The sequence below is a fragment of the Perca fluviatilis genome, chromosome 7, assembly GCF_010015445.1.
Source record: "Perca fluviatilis chromosome 7, GENO_Pfluv_1.0, whole genome shotgun sequence".
Classification (NCBI taxonomy): Eukaryota; Metazoa; Chordata; class Actinopteri; order Perciformes; family Percidae; genus Perca; species Perca fluviatilis.
In genome coordinates this window covers 42,003,534-42,026,656 of record NC_053118.1, presented here as the reverse complement: position 1 = coordinate 42,026,656, position 23,123 = coordinate 42,003,534, and the positions used below count along the sequence as shown (strand labels likewise).

Genomic DNA, 23,123 nt, shown 5'->3' with positions numbered 1-23,123 from the left:
ATCAGCTTCTGTCAGGTACAGCCAGCCAGAGTTATTGTCTCTGCAGCTTCAGACAGACAGACAGACAGACAGACAGACAAGCAGGAAGACACACAAACAGACAGGCAGACAGGACTGTATGCTTTGTGTTTTGTTCTCTCATAATCTTTCCTTCAGGTTTTAGTTTTTCTGTCTCTCTTCTTTTACATTTTAAAAAGCATGCATTCCTCTGACTGTTTATTATAATTATAATGAACTAATAAACTCCCTGCTCTGACCTCTGACCTCTGCCCCCTGACCTTTTGACCGGCTGATTTGGATGCTTTTTTTTGTCAATTTTTTACGCTTTTGATGCTTTTTTGAGCCTGTAAATCCCTCTCACCTGACCTCTGACCTCTGCCCCCTGACCTCTGCCCCCTCTGACCCTGCAGGTTATCCACCGGCTGCCGATGCCTAACCTGGGTGACGAGCTGCACCACTCGGGCTGGAACGCCTGCAGCAGCTGCTTCGGGGACGCCTCCAGGAAGAGGAACCGTCTGATTCTCCCGGCGCTGCTCTCCTCCCGAGTCTACGTGGTGGACGTGGGCACAGAGCCCCGGGCGCCGCAAATACACAAGGTACACAGGCAGTACACGCGTACACAGGCAGTACACGCCGTACACACGCAGTACACATAGTACACACGCAGTACACGCAGTACACGCAGTACACAAGGTACACATGGTACATGCGGTAGCGGCAACACTGAACAGACTCCTGCAGCTTTCATTGAGAAGAAATGTTAATGTTGCTGTTTGTTCCTCTGATGGAGTCTCCCTGGAAGATATATGATCAGATCTCCTGCTTCCCTTCCTGTGTTTATGCAGCAGAATGGGGGGTGGGGGTGGGGGGTGACTTCCTCTGGTGGGGGTGGGGGGTCCTCTGGTGCTTTGGGCTCCAACTGGGCTCATTCCCCCTGCTCTGGTGTTTCCCCCCTCTCATTCCCCCTGCTCTCCACACAGTTACTTCAGTTCATGGAGAGGGGGAAACGCCAGAGCAGGGGGAATGAGAGTCTTCAGATCGTGTAATGTCACTTTTTTGACTTTTATTTGACTTTTTTTGGGACGTTTTGTCACATACAATTGGTCTCTATGAACTTACAGACCGTCTACACACTACAACACCGACACAAACATATTTTATTAATTTATTAATTTAATGATTAAAACGTCTTCAAACTTACCTCAGTAATAACTTGTGTCCTGCTAGTTGTACTACAGCACTTACTTTAAAAACTAAGTTTGGACGAGACTCCAGTAGACAGGCCGGGGTGCAGAGAGATTTGGGGTGCAGAGGGGTTAAATGGGGTGGAATAGACAGTCGGATTATTCGGCCCTGACTGTCTAACTCGGGGGTCACCAACACGGTGCCCGCGGGCACCAGGTAGCCCCCAAGGACCACATGAGGAGCCCTCAGGCCTGTTCTCAAAATGAAAATTGAATATTGATATTATCTGTTTCCCACCTTGTTAAGTCATTGTTGATAATTATTGTGAGAAATCATTAACATGATCAGTGTCTTCACATAGATGAGCATCATTAATAATCATATATAACTATCATTAATCATTAATCATCATATATAACTATCATTAATCATTAATCATCATATATAACTATCATTAATCATTAATAACCAAACTATTAATAATCATATATAACTATCATAATCATTAATAGTCATGTATAACTATCGTTAATCATTAATAATCATATATAACTATCATTAATAACCATATATAACTATCATTAATCATTAATAACCATATATAACTATCATTAATCATTAATAATCATATATAACTATTAATAATCTTATATAACTATCATTAATCATTAATAACCATATATAACTATTAATAATCTTATATAACTATCATTAATCAATAATAACCATATATAACTATTAATAATCTTATATAAATATCATTAATCATTAATAACCATATATAACTATCATTAATCATTAATAATCATATATAACTATTAATAATCTTATATAACTATTATTAATCATTAATAACCATATATAACTATTAATAATCTTATATAACTATCATTAATCATTAATAATCATATATAACTATCACTAATCATTAATAATTAATAATCATATATAACTATCCTTAATCATTAATAATCATATATAACTATTAATAATCATTTATAACTAACATTAATCATTAATAATCAAATATAACTATTAATAATCATTAATAATCATATATAACTATCATTAATCATTAATAATCATATATAACTATTAATAATCATATATAACTATTATTAATCATTAATAATCATATATAACTATTAATAATCTTATATAACTATCATTAATAATCATATATAACTATCACTAATCATTAATAATCATATATAACTATCATTAATCATTAATAATCATATATAACTATTAATAATCTTATATAACTATCATTAATAATCATATATAACTATCACTAATCATTAATAATCATATATAACTATCATTAATCATTAATAATCATATATAACTAAAGGCAAACTGAACAAATTTGTTATTTCAGAAGAGTGTATCAAACTGGTAGCCCTTCGTATGACTCCGTACCCAGGAAGTAGCTCTCAGTTTAGAAAAGGTTGGTGACCCCTGGTCTATACAAACTGCAGCTGTGTTCTTTGAATTACGAGAAACGACTGTCAGAAAGAGTGGAAGAGAGGCGTTCGTTGTGTGGAGGAGGACGGTTCATCGTGAGTTCAGCTCTCACAGCTGTTCCTTAAAACAAGTTTCACGTCTGAAAGAGTTTGGACCAAGTCGGTGATGTGGGGAATGAAAAATGTTGGCTTCAGCCGCTCTGATAAACAGTCAGGGTCACACGGTATCTGCAGACACAGATTTCAACACAATGTAACCTGTGGTATCTGAAGGGCCTATAAGGTTAAAGTCTGTATAAAGCTCAAATGTGCTGAGACATCATGAGCACTGTGTTAGTGATGTAAGTTCAATGATCTTCCTCTCAGTGGAGTGATGTGTTAAAGGAATACGCCACCGTTTGTTGAAATAGGGCTTATCACGGTCTCCTCTAGCTGAGGAGACCATGATAAGCCCTATTTCACCTATCTACAGCCAGGGGAGACCGTGATAAACCCTATTTCACCTATCTACAGCTAGAGGAGACCGTGATAAGCCCTATTTCACCTATCTACAGCTAGAGGAGACTGTGATAAGAACTATTTCACCTATCTACAGCTAGGGGAGACCGTGATAAGAACTATTTCACCTATCTACAGCTAGAGTAGACCGTGATAAGCCCTATTTCACCTATCTACAGCCAGGGGAGACTGTGATAAGAACTATTTCACCTATCTACAGCCAGGGGAGACCGCGATAAGCCCTATTTCACCTATCTACAGCCAGGGGAGACCGTGATAAGAACTATTTCACCTATCTACAGCTAGAGGAGACTGTGATAAGAACTATTTCACCTATCTACAGCTAGAGGAGACTGTGATAAGAACTATTTCACCTATCTACAGCTAGAGGAGACCATGATAAGAACTATTTCACCTATCTACAGCTAGAGGAGACCGTGATAAGAACTATTTCACCTATCTACAGCTAGAGGAGACTGTGATAAGAACTATTTCACCTATCTACAGCTAGAGGAGACTGTGATAAGAACTATTTCACCTATCTACAGCCAGGGGAGACCGCGATAAGCCCTATTTCACCTATCTACAGCCAGGGGAGACCGTGATAAGCCCTATTTCACCTATCTACAGCCAGGGGAGACCGCGATAAACCCTATTTCACCTATCTACAGCCAGGGGAGACTGTGATAAGAACTATTTCACCTATCTACAGCCAGGGGAGACCGCGATAAGCCCTATTTCACCTATCTACAGCCAGGGGAGACCGTGATAAGAACTATTTCACCTATCTACAGCTAGAGGAGACTGTGATAAGAACTATTTCACCTATCTACAGCTAGAGGAGACCGTGATAAGAACTATTTCACCTATCTACAGCTAGAGGAGACCGTGATAAGAACTATTTCACCTATCTACAGCTAGAGGAGACTGTGATAAGAACTATTTCACCTATCTACAGCTAGAGGAGACTGTGATAAGAACTATTTCACCTATCTACAGCCAGGGGAGACCGCGATAAGCCCTATTTCACCTATCTACAGCCAGGGGAGACCGTGATAAGAACTATTTCACCTATCTACAGCTAAAGTAGACCGTGATAAGCCCTATTTCACCTATCTACAGCCAGGGGAGACCGCGATAAACCCTATTTCACCTATCTACAGCCAGGGGAGACCGTGATAAGAACTATTTCACCTATCTACAGCCAGGGGAGACCGCGATAAACCCTATTTCACCTATCTACAGCCAGGGGAGACCGTGATAAGAACTATTTCACCTATCTACAGCCAGGGGAGACCGTGAGAAGCCCTATTTCAACAAACGGTGGCGTATCCCTTTTTAAAGAGGATGTTTTATGTGATTCTGTGATTGTTGGCTGAGTGGGATCGATGATTTAATGTGTAGTGTTGGAGCATCCCAAAGAGACTCTGACCTCAAAGGACTCAGACCTTTACTTGTCAACTCCCATCTATTTACTTTATCTAACATGTTACCTAAATGTACCCCTTATAAACCATGTTCTTGCTGCAGCAAGTCAGAGTGCATATTGGCGTTGTATTCTCCGGGTTCTGCAGGACTCGTCATTGATGCTGGAAACTTGATGTAATAAAACGTATATACAATCAAGACAGCGTCAGTGGATTTCCTCTCCACACATCATCACAGCATCGCAACTAAAGATACCACTAACCCTTGTGTTTTTTGTCACTTATTTTAAACGTTTTTGTCTCTTCGACAGGGTTGGGGTTCCGACAAAAACGGTAGTAAAGAGACCGAATAAGAACGAACATTTCGGTGCCTGAATTTTTTAATTTTCAGAAGCTAGTCATTTTCACTAGAAAAAAAAAGTCTCTATAAAGAGGAACAGTACAGCGCTGTCAGCGATAGTTTTACTAAACTACAGCCTTGGAACTGGAAAACATTTAAATGCTGGCGAAGAAAAAGAGACAAAAACTGTAAAAAAGACAAAAACTTGGAAAAAGATGGTAGAAGGAAGGAAGGCAAGAATAGGTCAAAATAGTATCAAAAACTTCAAATACAGTGACATGAGAAGAAAGAAGCGAGAAACTTGTAAACAGTAGAAGGACAGTAGAAGGAAGGATAGATCAGGTCCAAAGAAGGAGACACAAATGTCACATTTTTGGTAGGAAAGTCTACATAAAGAGGAACAAAGTTCTGGACAACAGCCTCGTTCCATATCTCACGTACCCCCTGCAGTCCTCCAGAGTACCACTATGGGGACACGTACCCCCTGCAGTCCTCCAGAGTACCACTAGGGGGACACGTACCCCCTGCAGTCCTCCAAAGTACCACTAGGGGGACACGTACCCCCTGCAGTCCTCCAAAGTACCACTAGGGGGACACGTACCCCCTGCAGTCCTCCAAAGTACCCATAGGGGGACACGTAACCCCTGCAGTCCTCCAAAGTACCACTAGGGGACCACTACCCCCTGCAGTCCTCAAAGTACCCATAGGGGGACACGCATTACCCCCTGCAGTCCTCCAAAGTACCACTAGGGGACACGTACCCCCTGCAGTCCTCCAAAGTACCACTAGGGGGACACGTACCCCCTGCAGTCCTCCAAAGTACCCATAGGGGGACACGTACCCCCTGCAGTCCTCCAGAGTACCACTAGGGGGACACGTACCCCCTGCAGTCCTCCAAAGTACCACTAGGGGGACACGTACCCCCTGCAGTCCTCCAAAGTACCCATAGGGGGACACGTACCCCCTGCAGTCCTCCAAAGTACCACTAGGGGGACACGTACCCCCTGCAGTCCTCCAAAGTACCCATAGGGGGACACGTACCCCCTGCAGTCCTCCAAAGTACCACTAGGGGGACACGTACCCCCTGCAGTCCTCCAAAGTACCCATAGGGGGACATCCCCATCCCCATTTGAGAAACACTGCTGTAGAGGAGGGGTGTCAAACTCAATTCCACGAAGGGCCACGCTGCAGAACCAGAATCCCATGCAGGGCCATTCACATGCTGTTATTTCATCGTAAAAGTCAAGCATCTTTTATCATATTGTTGCATGTCCCATATAATCTTCTCATTCACAGCTCAGTCGACATAAAGACCCCAAAAAAAGTAACTTAGCCATCAAAGAAAAAACGTCGTAAAATGGGCCAAAAAAACATTGGAAAAAGTGGCAATAAAGTCAGAATAAAAACATTGATTGTGAACCTAAATTGATCAAAATCTGCCAGGGGCCAGATTTGGCCCACGGGCCTCGAGTTCGGCACACGTGCTGTAGAGGACTCCAACAGTTTGTGTTGTGTTGTTGTGTCTTCAGATCGTGGATCCGGTGGATTTGTTCTGGAAGTGCGGCCTGGCGAACCCTCACACCACCCACTGTCTGGGCAACGGGCAGATCATGATCAGCTGTATCGGAGACCCGACCGGCAACGGCAAAGGTGAGCCAGCCGGCAGACTGAATCCATATAAGGTGAGCCAGCCGGCAGACTGAATCCATATAAGGTGAGACAGCCGGCAGTCTGAATCCATATAAGGTGAGACAGCCGGCAGTCTGAATCCATATAAGGTGAGACAGCCGGCAGACTGAATCCATATAAGGTGAGACAGCCGGCAGTCTGAATCCATATAAGGTGAGACAGCCGGCAGACTGAATCCATATAAGGTGAGACAGCCGGCAGTCTGAATCCATATAAGGTGAGACAGCCGGCAGTCTGAATCCATATAAGGTGAGACAGCCGGCAGTCTGGATCCATATAAGGTGAGACAGCCGGCAGTCTGGATCCATATAAGGTGAGACAGCCGGCAGTCTGGATCCATATAAGGTGAGCCAGCCGGCAGACTGGATCCATATAAGGTGAGCCAGCCGGCAGACTGGATCCATATAAGGTGAGCCAGCCGGCAGTCTGAATCCATATAAGGTGAGCCAGCCGGCAGACTGGATCCATATAAGGTGAGACAGCCGGCAGACTGAATCCATATAAGGTGAGACAGCCGGCAGTCTGAATCCATATAAGGTGAGACAGCCGGCAGTCTGAATCCATATAAGGTGAGCCAGCCGGCAGACTGAATCCATATAAGGTGAGCCAGCCGGCAGACTGAATCCATATAAGGTGAGCCAGCCGGCAGACTGAATCCATATAAGGTGAGCCAGCCGGCAGACTGAATCCATATAAGGTGAGCCAGCCGGCAGACTGAATCCATATCTCTCAAACACACTCCTCACGTCACATATATGTCTTCCCGTAGACCTTAACGCAACTTTTAGTTTTTCTGGGTCAATATTTTAAAGTCAAAACCTCCAGACACTTGTGTCACTTTTCCCGAAGTTCTTTGTCGATTTTTGTTGTTCAACATTTTTGTCGTTGTTTTGACCCAAGTTTTTGAAGCTTTCTCCGACAAATTTCTGATATAGAAATGTTTTGAAAATGGGTCCTTTGTTTTTTTGTTTTTTTAAGATTATTTTTTGGGGCATTTTTTCCCCCATTACTAGATGGTGACAGTGGATAGACAGGAAAGGGGGAGAGAAAGAGATGGGGGATGACACGCAGCAAAGGGCCGCAGTTCGGACTCGAACCCGGGCTGCTGCAAAGGACTCAACCTACATAGGGCGCACGCTCTAGAAAATGGGTCAAATTTGACACAGAGGACACACAACGGAATATGACTATTTGTTGCTTTATGAAGTACTGAAGTATCTGACCAGTCTCTATAACTTGTATTTAAGCTATATCTGAACTATCTATATGTATGAGGATTCAAATGACCTCTATCACACTTCTATAGGAAAAGGGCCACAGGAAATGGCCACAGGAAACATCTGGAATGTGTTATCAGTGGGGCCCCCAAGATGGAGATGTCTTTGTTGAAAAGAAGGCCAGTTGGCTTGTAGCCATTGGTCAATTATTGATCCCACCCAATTTATGAAGCATAGATATGCATTCTTCACACAAAGAACTGGAGAAAGACCATTTTGAGAATCTGGGTGAGGTCCTCTCCTAGCTTCTGCAGGAGCTTGTAAATTGATGCTGAATTCTTTGATGTAAATAAACCTTTATAATCAAGAAACCGTGTCAGCGGATTCCTCTCCACACAACATTACAGCATCGCTACTACAAAATACACCACAGTACAAACTCAGAAACGGACAAATGTTTCAAAGAGTTTCTGTGTTTTTAAAGTTGCTGTCGTCCTTTCCTTTTAGGGGGCTTCGTCCTGCTGGACGGCAAGACGTTCGAGGTGGTCGGGAACTGGGAGCACTCGGGGGAAGCAGTGAACTTTGGATACGACTTCTGGTACCAACCCCGACACAATGTGATGATCAGCACCGAGTGGGGCGCGCCCAAAGCTCTGGCTGGAGGGTTTAACCCCGCACACGTTAAAGAAGGTGAGAAAGATCTAAAAGTTCAAAAACACAGTACTTTTACTTCAGTAGAATATGTTATATGTACGCAGGTCAGTACTAGAGGGTGACACGGGAATCAATTGTCGCTCCCATCCCACTCCGAGTCCACGAAAATACTCCCATCATATCCCGGTCACATGTGACTGCCCCCACCCTAAAAGAAATCCTGCCCTGCAGACTCCCGAGAGAAAGACTCCCGAATCTCGTCCCGCTTCCGTTTGGTTCCCTATGTTGTCTAAAGTTATCAGACTCTGTTAGCCCCCTGTAGCATGTTTGGTTAATCGCGGTCAAATCACTGAGGTTGCCTCGGAAATGTAGGTTACACTATACATGCATTACCTGCAGACCTATAGGTAACATGCATTACCTGCAGACCTATAGGTAACATGCATTACCTGCAGACCTATAGGTAACATGCATTACCTGCAGACCTATAGGTAACATGCATTACCTGCAGACCTATAGGTAACATGCTGCAGGCTGCAGGCCTATAGGTAACATGCATTACCTGCAGGTCTATAGGTAACATGCATTACCTGCAGACCTATAGGTAACATGCATTACCTGCAGACCTATAGGTAACATGCATTACCTGCAGACCTATAGGTAACATGTATTACCTGCAGGCCTATAGGTAACATGCATTACCTGCAGACCTATAGGTAACATGCATTACCTGCAGACCTATAGGTAACATGCTGCAGGCTGCAGGCCTATAGGTAACATGTATTACCTACAGGCCTAGGTAACATGCATTACCTGCAGGCCTATAGGTAACATGCATTACCTACAGGCCTATAGGTAACATGTATTACCTACAGGCCTATAGGTAACATGCATTACCTGCAGGCCTATAGGTAACATGCATTACCTACAGGCCTATAGGTAACATGCATTACCTACAGGCCTATAGGTAACATGCATTACCTGCAGGCCTATAGGTAACATGCATTACCTGCAGGCCTATAGGTAACATGCATTACCTGCAGGCCTATAGGTAACATGCATTACCTGCAGGCCTATAGGTAACATGCATTACCTACAGGCTGCAGGTCTAGGTAACATGCATTACCTACAGGCCTATAGGTAACATGCATTACCTACAGGCTGTAGGTCTAGGTAACATGCATTACCTACAGACCTATAGGTAACATGCATTACCTACAGGCCTAGGTAACATGCATTACCTGCAGGCCTATAGGTAACATGCATTACCTGCAGGTCTATAGGTAACATGCATTACCTGCAGGCCTAGGTAACATGTATTACCTACAGGCCTATAGGTAACATGCATTACCTACAGGCTGCAGGTCTAGGTAACATGCATTACCTACAGGCCTATAGGTAACATGCATTACCTACAGGCTGTAGGTCTAGGTAACATGCATTACCTACAGACCTATAGGTAACATGCATTACCTACAGGCCTAGGTAACATGCATTACCTGCAGGCCTATAGGTAACATGTATTACCTGCAGGCCTATAGGTAACATGCATTACCTACAGGCTGCAGGTCTATAGGTAACATGCATTACCTGCAGGCCTATAGGTAACATGCATTACCTGTAGCTTAAACATGCATTACCTGCAGGCCTATATATAGGTAACATGCATTACCTGCAGGTCTATGGTAACATGCATTACCTGCAGGTCTATAGGTAACATGTATTACCTGCAGGCCTATAGGTAACATGCAACCTGCAGGTCTTCCTAGGTAACATGCATTACCTGCAGGTCTATGGTAACATGCATTACCTGCAGGTCTATAGGTAACATACAGTACCTGCAGGCTATGGTAACATGCATTACCTGCAGGTCTTATGGTAACATGCATTACTTGCATCTATAGGTAACGTACCTGCAGATCTATAGGTAACATGCGTACCTACGGATCTATGTAACATACATTACCTACAGACCTATAGGTAACATACATTACCTACAGACTATAAGTAACATACATTACCTGCAGGTCTAGGTAACATACATTACCTACAGGCCTATAGGTAACATGCATTACCTACAGACCTATAAGTAACATACATTACCTGCAGGCCTATAGGTAACATGTATTACCTACAGACCTATAGGTAACATGTATTACCTGCAGGCCTATAGGTAACATGCGCTTACCTGCAGATCTATAGGTAACATGTATTACCTACAGGCCTATAGGTAACTATACATTACCTACAGACCTATAGGTAACATACATTTCCTACAGGCCTATAGGTAACATGCATTACCTGCAGGCCTATAGGTAACATGCGTTACCTGCAGGCCTATAGGTAACATGCATTACCTACAGACCTATGGGTAACATGCATTACCTGCAGGCCTATAGGTAACATACATTACCTACAGGCCTATAGGTAACATGCATTACCTACAGACCTATAAGTAACATACATTACCTGCAGGCCTATAGGTAACATGCATTACCTACAGGCCTATAGGTAACATGTATTACCTACAGACCTATAGGTAACATACATTACCTACAGACCTATAAGTAACATACATTACCTGCGGGCGTCGGGTAACATGTATTACCTGCAGGCCTATAGGTAACATGCATTACCTGCAGGCCTATAGGTAACATGCATTATCTGCAGGCCTAGGTAACATGCATTACCTACAGGCCTATAGGTAACATGTATTACCTACAGGCCTAGGCCATTTCATTACGTAATTCCTAACTGAGATCTTCTCACACTCAAAACACACATCTATCGATGTAGGGTAGGTTAGAAGAATCGCTGTCTGCGGCTAGCAGTAGCCAATCAACAAACGTATTGTGAGTTGTAAGTGGTTCTCTTTTCGAAAACGAAATGCCTCGCAATCTTTGGGCGCACTCACCGCATTGCAGCGTCATTTAATCTCCGGCTCCGTCCCGCTCCCGTTGATTTCTATGATCTATTCCATCCTGAACACGTTACCAGCAGGGAGATAGACTGCGGGACTCCCACGGGAATACCGTGACCCGCGGGAGTCCCGAAATTGTCTCACCCTCTAGTCCAGTGTTTCTCAAATAGGGGTACTTTGGAGGACTGCAGGGGGTATGTGAGATATTTAACAAAATGTTTAATAGTTACAAGGCTGTTGTCCAGAACATTGTGCCTTTTTTATTTTAGACCTAATTTACTGTAGACAAAAATGTGACATTTCTGTCGCCTTCTTTGGACCTATTCTGGCCTTCCCTCCTTCTGTTTCTATTAGAAGTTTCTCCCTTTTTTTGAAGTTATGTCACTGTTTTTGACGTTTTTGATACTATTTTGACCTATTCTTGCCTTATAGGCTACTTCCTTCCTTCTTTCTACCATCTATTTCCAAGGTTTTGTCTTTTTTTATTTTTATTTATTTTTTTTACAGTTTTTGTCTCCTTTTCTCATTAGCATTTAAATATTTTTTCCAGGTCCAAGGCTGTTGTTTAGTAAATCTATTGCTGACAGCGCTGTACTGTTCCTCTTTATAGAGACTATTTTTTTCTACAAAAAATGATGAGCGCTTGTCAAGGAGTACTTGGCCTAAAGAAACCATTCAAAAGGGGGACATTATTGAAAGAAGTTTGTGAACCCCTGCTCTAGTCAGTAGTGAGTAGATGTCCACCTGTCCAAGCCTCCGCTCATACAGCTGTTGTTGTTGTTGTTGTTGTCCCAGGTCTGTACGGCAGCTGCCTCCATGTTTGGGACTGGACCACGCACCGGAAGCTGCAGACGCTGGATCTGGGCGAGGACGGAGCCATTCCCCTCGAGGTCCGATTCCTCCACGACCCCGACGCCACCGAGGGATACGTGGGATGTGCTCTGCCGGGAACAGTTTACCGGTTCTACAGAACACCGGTCAGTACCGCCAGGTTCTAGAGAACACCGGTCAGTACCTCCAGGTTCTAGAGAACACCGGTCAGCACCGCCAGGTTCTGGAGAACACCGGTCAGTACCGCCAGGTTCTACAGAACACCGGTCGGTACCGCCAGGTTCTATAAAACACCGGTCAGTACCGCCAGGTTCTACCAAACACCGGTCAGTACCGCCAGGTTCTACAGAACACCGGTCGGTACCGCCAGGTTCTATAAAACACCTGTCAGTACCGCCAGGTTCTACCAAACACCGGTCAGTACAGAACACCGGTCGGTACCGCCAGGTTCTACAGAACACCGGTCGGTACCGCCAGGTTCTACCAAACACCGGTCAGTACCTCCAGGTTCTAGAGAACACCGGTCAGTACCGCCAGGTTCTACCAAACACCGGTCAGTACCTCCAGGTTCTAGAGAACACCGGTCAGTACCTCCAAGTTCTACCAAACACCTGTCAGTACCGCCAGGTTCTACAGAACACCGGTCAGTACCGCCAGGTTCTACCAAACACCTGTCAGTACCGCCAAGTTCTACAGAACACCGGTCAGTACCGCCAGGTTCTACAGAACACCGGTCAGTACCGCCAGGTTCTACCAAACACCTGTCAGTACCGCCAGGTTCTATAAAACACCTGTCGGTACCGCCAGGTTCTATAAAACACCGGTCAGTTCCGCCAGGTTCTACAGAACACCGGTCAGTTCCGCCAGGTTCTACCAAACACCTGTCAGTACCGCCAGGTTCTACAGAACACCGGTCAGCACCGCCAGGTTCTACCAAACACCTGTCAGCACCGCCAGGTTCTACCAAACACCTGTCAGTACCGCCAGGTTCTACCAAACACCTGTCAGTACCACAAGGTTCTACAGAACACCGGTCAGCACCGCCAGGTTCTATAAAACACCGGTCAGTACCGCCAGGTTCTACCAAACACCGGTCAGTACCGCCAGGCTCTATAAAACATCGGTCAGTACCGCCAGGTTCTATAAAACACCGGTCAGTACCGCCAGGTTCTAGAGAACAACGGTCAGTACCGCCAGGTTCTACCAAACACCGGTCAGTACCGCCAGGTTCTAGAGAACACCGGTCAGTACCGCCAGGCTCTATAAAACATCGGTCAGTACCGCCAGGTTCTATAAAACACCGGTCAGTACCGCCAGGTTCTAGAGAACACCGGTCGGTACCGCCAGGTTCTACCAAACACCTGTCAGTACCGCCAAGTTCTACAGAACACCGGTCAGTACCGCCAGGTTCTACCAAACACCGGTCAGTACCGCCAAGTTCTACAGAACACCGGTCAGTACCGCCAGGTTCTACCAAACACCGGTCAGTACCGCCAGGTTCTACCAAACACCTGTCGGTACCGCCAGGTTCTATAAAACACCTGTCGGTACCGCCAGGTTCTATAAAACACCTGTCAGTACCGCCAGGTTCTACCAAACACCGGTCAGTACAGAACACCGGTCGGTACCGCCAGGTTCTACAGAACACCGGTCAGTACCGCCAGGTTCTACCAAACACCGGTCAGTACCTCCAGGTTCTAGAGAACACCGGTCAGTACCGCCAGGTTCTACCAAACACCGGTCAGTACCTCCAGGTTCTAGAGAACACCGGTCAGTTCCGCCAGGTTCTACCAAACACTTGTCAGTACCGCCAGGTTCTACAGAACACCGGTCAGTACCGCCAGGTTCTACCAAACACCTGTCAGTACCGCCAGGTTCTACAGAACACCGGTCAGCACCGCCAGGTTCTACCAAACACCTGTCAGCACCGCCAGGTTCTACAGAACACCGGTCAGCACCGCCAGGTTCTACCAAACACCTGTCAGCACCGCCAGGTTCTACCAAACACCTGTCAGTACCACAAGGTTCTACAGAACACCGGTCAGTACCGCCAGGTTCTACCAAACACCGGTCAGTACCGCCTGGCTCTATAAAACATCGGTCAGTACCGCCAGGTTCTATAAAACACCGGTCAGTACCGCCAGGTTCTACCAAACACCGGTCAGTACCGCCAGGTTCTAGAGAACAACGGTCAGTACCGCCAGGTTCTACCAAACACCGGTCAGTACCGCCAGGTTCTAGAGAACAACGGTCAGTACCGCCAGGCTCTATAAAACATCGGTCAGTACCGCCAGGTTCTATAAAACACCGGTCAGTACCGCCAGGTTCTAGAGAACACCGGTCGGTACCGCCAGGTTCTACCAAACACCTGTCAGTACCGCCAAGTTCTACAGAACACCGGTCAGTACCGCCAGGTTCTACCAAACACCGGTCAGTACCGCCAAGTTCTACAGAACACCGGTCAGTACCGCCAGGTTCTACCAAACACCTGTCAGTACCGCCAGGTTCTATAAAACACCTGTCGGTACCGCCAGGTTCTATAAAACACCTGTCAGTACCGCCAGGTTCTAGAGAACACCGGTCAGTTCCGCCAGGTTCTAGAGAACACCGGTCAGTACCGCCAGGTTCTATAAAACACCTGTCAGTACCGCCAGGTTCTATAAAACACCGGTCAGTACCGCCAGGTTCTAGAGAACACCGGTCAGTACCGCCAGGTTCTACCAAACACCTGTCAGTACCGCCAGGTTCTATAAAACACCTGTCAGTACCGCCAGGCTCTATAAAACACCTGTCAGTACCGCCAGGTTCTATAAAACATCGGTCAGTTCCGCCAGGTTCTACAGAACACCGGTCAGTTCCGCCAGGTTCTAGAGAACACCGGTCAGTACCGCCAGGTTCTACCAAACACCGGTCAGTACCGCCAAGTTCTACAGAACACCGGTCAGTACCGCCAGGTTCTACCAAACACCTGTCGGTACCGCCAGGTTCTATAAAACACCTGTCAGTACCGCCAGGTTCTAGAGAACACCGGTCAGTTCCGCCAGGTTCTAGAGAACACCGGTCAGTACCGCCAGGTTCTATAAAACACCTGTCAGTACCGCCAGGTTCTATAAAACACCGGTCAGTTCCGCCAGGTTCTAGAGAACACCGGTCAGTACCGCCAGGTTCTACCAAACACCTGTCAGTACCGCCAGGTTCTATAAAACACCGGTCAGTACCGCCAGGCTCTATAAAACACCTGTCAGTACCGCCAGGTTCTATAAAACATCGGTCAGTTCCGCCAGGTTCTAGAGAACACCGGTCAGTACCGCCAGGTTCTACCAAACACCTGTCAGTACCGCCAGGTTCTATAAAACACCTGTCAGTACCGCCAGGCTCTATAAAACACCTGTCAGTACCGCCAGGCTCTATAAAACATCGGTCAGTTCCGCCAGGTTCTACAGAACACCGGTCAGTTCCGCCAGGTTCTAGAGAACACCGGTCAGTACCGCCAGGTTCTACAGAACACCGGTCAGCACCGCCAGGTTCTACCAAACACCTGTCAGTACCACCAGGTTCTACCAAACACCGGTCAGTACCGCCAGGTTCTACCAAACACCTGTCAGTACCGCCAGGTTCTATAAAACACCTGTCAGTACCGCCAGGTTCTATAAAACACCTGTCAGTACCGCCAGGTTCTAGAGAACACCGGTCAGTTCCGCCAGGTTCTAGAGAACACCGGTCAGTACCGCCAGGTTCTATAAAACACCGGTCAGTACCGCCAGGTTCTATAAAACACCGGTCAGTTCCGCCAGGTTCTAGAGAACACCGGTCAGTACCGCCAGGTTCTACCAAACACCTGTCAGTACCGCCAGGTTCTATAAAACACGCGTACCGCCGCCGGCTCTATAAAACACCTGTCAGTACCGCCAGGTTCTATAAAACATCGGTCAGTTCCGCCAGGTTCTACAGAACACCGGTCAGTTCCGCCAGGTTCTAGAGAACACCGGTTCGTACCGCCAGGTTCTATACAAACACCGGTCAGTACCGCCAAGTTCTACAGAACACCGTTCGGTACCGCCAGGTTCTACCAAAACACCTGTCAGTACCGCCAGGTTCTATAAAACACCTGTCGGTACCGCCAGGTTCTATAAAACACCTGTCAGTACCGCCAGGTTCTAGAGAACACCGGTCAGTCCCGCCAGGTTCTAGAGAACACCGGTCAGTACCGCCAGGTTCTATAAAACACCTGTCAGTACCGCCAGGTTCTATAAAACACCGGTCAGTTCCGCCAGGTTCTAGAGAACACCGGTCAGTACCGCCAGGTTCTACCAAACACCTGTCAGTACCGCCAGGTTCTATAAAACACCGGTCAGTACCGCCAGGCTCTATAAAACACCTGTCAGTACCGCCAGGTTCTATAAAACATCGGTCAGTTCCGCCCAGGTTCTAGAGAACACCGGTCAGTACCGCCAGGTTCTACCAAACACCTGTCAGTACCGCCGGTTCTATAAAACACCTGTCAGTACCGCCAGGCTCTATAAAACACCTGTCAGTACCGCCAGGCTCTATAAAACATCGGTCAGTTCCGCCAGGTTCTACAGAACACCGGTCGTTCCGCCAGGTTCTAGAGAACACCGGTCAGTACCGCCAGGTTCTACAGAACAACGGGTCAGCACCGCCAGGTTCTACCAAACACCTGTCAGTACCACCAGGTTCTACCAAACACCTGTCAGTACCGCCAGGTTCTATAAAACACCGGTCAGTACCGCCAATACTACTAAACAAACCGTACCACCCCAGGTTCTATAAAACACCGGTCAGCACCGCCAGGTTCTACCAAACACCTGTCAGTACCACCAGGTTCTACCAAACACCTGTCAGTACCGCCAGGTTCTACAGAACACCGGTCAGCACCGCCAGGTTCTACCAAACACCGGTCAGTACCGCCAGGCTCTATAAAACATTGGTCAGTACCGCCAGGTTCTAGAGAACAACGGTCAGTACCGCCAGGTTCTATAAAACACCTGTCAGTACCGCCAGGCTCTATAAAACACCTGTCAGTACCGCCAGGCTCTATAAAACACCTGTCAGTACCGCCAGGTTCTATAAAACATCGGTCAGTTCCGCCAGGTTCTACAGAACACCGGTCAGTTCCGCCAGGTTCTAGAGAACACCGGTCAGTACCGCCAGGTTCTACCAAACACCGGTCAGTACCGCCAAGTTCTACAGAACACCGGTCAGTACCGCCAGGTTCTACCAAACACCTGTCAGTACCGCCAGGTTCTATAAAACACCTGTCGGTACCGCCAGGTTCTATAAAACACCTGTCAGTACCGCCAGGTTCTAGAGAACACCGGTCAGTTCCGCCAGGTTCTAGAGAACACCGGTCAGTACCGCCAGGTTCTATAAAACACCTGTCAGTACCGCCAGGTTCTATAAAACACCGGTCAGTTCCGCCAGGTTCTAGAGAACACCGGTCAGTACCGCCAGGTTCTACCAAACACCTGTCAGTACCGCCAGGTTCTATAAAACACCGGTCAGTACCGGCCAGGTTTATAAAACACCTGTCAGTACCGCCAGGTTCTATAAAACATCGGTCAGTTCCGCCAGGTTCTAGAGAACACCGGTCAGTACCGCCAGGTTCTACCAAACACCTGTCAGTACCGCCAGGCTCTATAAAACACCTGTCAGTACCGCCAGGCTCTATAAAACACCGGTCAGTTCCGCCAGGTTCTACAGAACACCGGTCAGTTCCGCCAGGTTCTAGAGAACACCGGTCAGTACCGCCAGGTTCTACAGAACACCGGTCAGCACCGCCAGGTTCTACCAAACACCTGTCAGTACCACCAGGTTCTACAAACACCTGTCAGTACCGCCAGGTTCTATAAAACACCGGTCAGTACCGCCAGGCTCTACCAAACACCTGTCAGTACCACCAGGTTCTATAAAACACCGGTCAGCACCGCCAGGTTCTACCAAACACCTGTCAGTACCACCAGGTTCTACCAAACACCTGTCAGTACCGCCAGGTTCTACAGAACACCGGTCAGCACCGCCAGGTTCTACCAAACACCGGTCAGTACCGCCAGGCTCTATAAAACATTGGTCAGTACCGCCAGGTTCTAGAGAACAACGGTCAGTACCGCCAGGTTCTATAAAACACCTGTCAGTACCGCCAGGCTCTATAAAACACCTGTCAGTACCGCCAGGCTCTATAAAACATCGGTCAGTACCGCCAGGTTCTATAAAACACCGGTCAGTACCGCCAGGTTCTACAGAACACCTGTCAGTACCGCCAGGTTCTACAGAACACCGGTCGGTACCGCCAGGTTCTATAAAACGCCTGTCAGTACCGCCAGGTTCTACAGAACACCGGTCGGTACCGCCAGGTTCTACCAAACACCGGTCGGTACCGCCAGGTTCTGGAGAACACCTGTCAGTACCGCCAGGTTCTATAAAACACCGGTCAGTACCACCAGGTGTGGACCGAAGCACCGGGACGTAAACGCTGACACAGAAATCACTGGAGCCAACCTTCCCTGAATCAGCAGTGACTCTGAGTCTGCTGTCTTACTGTCTGTCTCTCTTACCTGTCTGTCTGTCTGTCTTTGTTTCCTGTCTGTCTGTCTCCTTGTCTTTCTGTTCGTCTAACCTGTCTGTGTTTCCTGTCTGTCTGTGTGTCTGTCTGTCCGTCTACCCTGTCTGTGTTTCCTGTCTGTCTGTCTGTTCGTTTGTCTATCTGTCTGTCTGACTGACTCTGAGCCTGTCTGTCTGTCCTCAGAAAGGTGACTGGGCTGCAGAGAGAGTGATCAGCGTTCCCAATAAGAAGGTGGAGGGATGGGCACTGCCGGAGATGCCTGGTGAGTCTGTCTGTCTGTCTGTCTAATCTGTCTGTCTGTCTGTCTGTCTGTCTAACCTGTCTGTCTGTCTGTCTCGCTGCAGGTCTGATCACAGACATCCTGATCTCGTTAGACGACCGTTTTCTCTATTTCAGTAACTGGCTCCATGGTGACATCAGACAGTATGACATCACCGACAGGAGGAGCCCACGATTGGTCGGACAGGTCTGTATGTTTTTACAGTCGTCCACTAATGAAAGCTAAATCATCCCCAGTATAGTTTTTTCCTAAAGGAATCTGTCTCTGTCTGTCTGTCGGTCTCTCTAACCTGTCTGTCTCTCTAACCTGTCTGTCTGTCTCTCTAACCTGCCTGTCTGTCTTTCTCTCTAACCTGTCTATCTGCCTGTCTGTTTGTCTGTCTGTCTCTCTAACCTGTCTGTCTCTCTCTGTCTAACCTGTCTGTCTGTCTGTCTGTCTCTCTCTCTCTCTCTCTCTCTCTAACCTGTCTGTCTGTATGTCTCTCTAACCTGCCTGCCTGTCTGTATGTCTCTCTAACCTGCCTGTCTGTCTCTCTGTCTGTCTGTCTCTCTAACCTGTCTCTCTGTCTGTCTCTCTGTCTGTCTGTCTGTCTGTCTCTAACCTGTCTGTCTGTCTCTCTGTCTAACCTGTCTGTCTCTCTAACCTGGCTGTCTGTCTCTCTGTCTAACCTGTCTGTCTGTCTCTCTGTCTGTCTGTATGTCTCTAACCTGTCTGTCTGTCTGTCTCTCTGTCTAACCTGTCTGTCTGTCTCTCTAACCTGTCTCTCTCTCTGTCTGTCTGTCTGTTGTCTCAGGTGTTTCTGGGAGGAAGTCTCGTCAGTGACGGTCCAGTCCGAGTCCTGGAAGACCCCGAGAAGCAGTCGCAGCCCCCCCCACGCATCATCAAGGTAGATTACTGTCTGTCTCTCTACCTGTCTGTCTCTCAGGGGAGGTGTGTGTCTGTCTAACCTGTCTGTCTGCCTGTCTGTCTCTCAGGGGAGGAGGGTCTCTGGAGGTCCCCAGATGTTGCAGCTGAGTTTAGACGGACGGAGACTTTACGTGACGACGTCTCTGTTCAGCGGCTGGGACAAGCAGTTCTACCCGGACATGGCCAAGTCAGTACCTGTCTGTCTCTCTAACCTGTCTGTCTCTCTGTCTGTCTGTCTCTCTAACCTGGGACAAGCAGTTCTACCCGGACATGGCCAAGTCAGTACCTGTCTGTCTCTCTAACCTGTCTGTCTCTCTGTCTGTCTGTCTCTCTAACCTGGGACAAGCAGTTCTACCCAGACATGGCCAAGTCAGTACCTGTCTGTCTCTCTAACCTGTCTGTCTCTCTGTCTGTCTGTCTCTCTAACCTGGGACAAGCAGTTCTACCCAGACATGGCCAAGTCAGTACCTGTCTGTCTCTCTAACCTGTCTGTCTGTCTCTCTAACCTGGGACAAACAGTTCTACCCGGACATGGCCAAGTCAGTACCTGTCTGTCTCTCTGACCTGTCTGTCTCTCTGTCTGTCTGTCTCTCTAACCTGTCTGTCTGTCTCTCTAACCTGGGACAAGCAGTTCTACCCGACATGGCCAAGTCAGTACCTGTCTGTCTCTCTGACCTGTCTGTCTCTCTGTCTGTCTGTCTCTCTAACCTGTCTGTCTGTCTCTCTAACCTGGGACAAGCAGTTCTACCCGGACATGGCCAAGTCAGTACCTGTCTGTCTCTCTGACCTGTCAGTCTCTCTGTCTGTCTGTCTCTCTGTCTGTCTCTCTAACCTGGGACAAGCAGTTCTACCCGGACATGGCCAAGTCAGTACCTGTCTGTCTGTCTCTCTAACCTGTCTGTCTCTCTGTCTGTCTGTCTCTCTGTCTGTCTGTCTCTCTAACCTGTCTGTCTCTCTAACCTGGGACAAGCAGTTCTACCCGGACATGGCCAAGTCAGTACCTGTCTGTCTCTCTGACCTGTCTGTCTCTCTGTCTGTCTGTCTCTCTAACCTGGGACAAGCAGTTCTACCCGGACATGGCCAAGTCAGTACCTGTCTGTCTCTCTGACCTGTCTGTCTCTCTGTCTGTCTGTCTGTCTCTCTGTCTGTCTGTCTCTCTAACCTGGGACAAGCAGTTCTACCCGGACATGGCCAAGTCAGTACCTGTCTGTCTCTCTAACCTGTCTGTCTGTCTGTCTCTCTAACCTGGGACAAACAGTTCTACCCGGACATGGCCAAGTCAGTACCTGTCTGTCTCTCTAACCTGTCTTTCTGTCTCTCTAACCTGGGACAAACAGTTCTACCCGGACATGGCCAAGTCAGTACCTGTCTGTCTCTCTGTCTGTCTCTCTAACCTGGGACAAGCAGTTCTACCCGGACATGGCCAAGTCAGTACCTGTCTGTCTCTCTCACCTGTCTGTCTCTCTGTCTGTCTGTCTGTCTCTCTAACCTGGGACAAGCAGTTCTACCCGGACATGGCCAAGTCAGTACCTGTCTGTCTCTCTAACCTGTCTGTCTCTCTGTCTGTCTCTCTAACCTGGGACAAACAGTTCTACCCGGACATGGCCAAGTCAGTACCTGTCTGTCTCTCTGACCTGTCTGTCTCTCTAACCTGGGACAAACAGTTCTACCCGGACATGGCCAAGTCAGTACCTGTCTGTCTCTCTAACCTGTCTGTCTGTATATATACCCCGACATGGCCATGTCAGTACCTGTCTGTCTCTCTGACCTGTCTGTCTCTCTAACCTGGGACAAACAGTTCTACCCCGACATGGCCAAGTCAGTACCTGTCTGTCTCTCTAACCTGTCCGTTTCTCTAACCTGGGACAAACAGTTCTACCCGGACATGGCCAAGTCAGTACCTGTCTGTCTTTCTAACCTGTCTGTCTCTCTGTCTGTCTTTCTCTCTAACCTGGGACAAACCAATCTACCCAGACATGGCCAAGTGAGTATCTATCTGTCTCTCTAACCTGTCTGTCTCTGTCTGTCTGTCTCTCTAACCTGGGACAAACAGTTCTACCCGGACATGGCCAAGTCAGTACCTGTCTGTCTCTCTGACCTGTCTGTCTCTCTAACCTGTCTGTCTGTATATATACCCCGACATGGCTAAGTTAGTACCTGTCTGTCTCCCTAACCTGTCTGTCTCTCTAACCTGTCCGTCTCTCTAACCTGGGACAAACAGTTCTACCACGACATGGCCAAGTTGGTACCTGTCTGTCTCTCTGTCTGTCTGTCTCTCTAACCTTGGACAAACCGTTCTACCCAGACATGACCAAGTCAGTAACTGTCTGTCTCTCTAACCTGTCTGTCTCTGTCTGTCTGTCTCTCTAACCTGGGACAAACAGTTCTACAGTTCCTATTTTTCTAACCTGTCTGTCTGTCAGTCTAACCTGTCTGTCTCTCTGTCTCTCTGTCCAGAGATGGGTCAGTGATGATGCAGATAGATGTGTCTGTCTCCGGCGGTCTTTCTCTGAATGAAAACTTCCTGGTTGATTTCGGTAAAGAACCGGACGGTCCGGCTCTGGCCCACGAGGTCCGATATCCCGGAGGAGACTGCACATCTGACATCTGGCTGTAGGAACATCTGGCTGTAGGAACATCTGGCTGTAGGAACATCTGGCTGTAGCAACACCTGTAGGAACACCTGCCACCAGACTCCATGTAAATAATCAGGACTTTTATCATCATAAAACACACTTCATTCAAAGTGGACAGAAACTAAATAAAACTACCAAAAGCTGTCTTGGTTCATCTTTCCACTGTTCCAACAATCACCACTCTGGTTTGGTTGAAATAAACCCTTAATTCACCCATTTACATGTGGAGATATGCTGGCTCTATACACGCTAAAAGTCCTGATTATTTACATGGAGTCTGGTGGAGATATGCTGGCTCTATACATGCTAAAAGTCCTGATTATTTACATGGAGTCTGTAGGAAATATGCTGGCTCTATACACACTAAGAAAGTCCTGATTATTTACATGGAGTCTGGTGGGTTTGGTGATGGGGATTGCAGCCCGGTTCACGGCTACCGGTTTCAGAGATTGTTGTTCCCATCGATCACTTATACACAAAACCATGGGAACATA

At 47.2% G+C, this 23,123-nt stretch overlaps 1 protein-coding gene across 1 annotated transcript in view; it reads left to right on the top strand.

The window, feature by feature from the left end:
- Positions 1–22,805, top strand: part of selenbp1 (selenium binding protein 1) — a 43,693-nt gene extending 20,888 nt beyond the window's left edge. The window contains exons 4-12 of the mRNA XM_039804733.1: positions 411–596; positions 6,446–6,566; positions 8,330–8,512; positions 12,192–12,373; positions 18,991–19,069; positions 19,152–19,273; positions 19,881–19,973; positions 20,062–20,180; positions 22,451–22,805. Coding sequence (XP_039660667.1) covers positions 411–596; positions 6,446–6,566; positions 8,330–8,512; positions 12,192–12,373; positions 18,991–19,069; positions 19,152–19,273; positions 19,881–19,973; positions 20,062–20,180; positions 22,451–22,610 — 1,245 coding nt within the window. The 3' untranslated portion in view covers positions 22,611–22,805. The remainder of the gene's footprint in view (positions 1–410; positions 597–6,445; positions 6,567–8,329; positions 8,513–12,191; positions 12,374–18,990; positions 19,070–19,151; positions 19,274–19,880; positions 19,974–20,061; positions 20,181–22,450) is intronic.
- Positions 22,806–23,123: the final 318 nt, after the last annotated feature.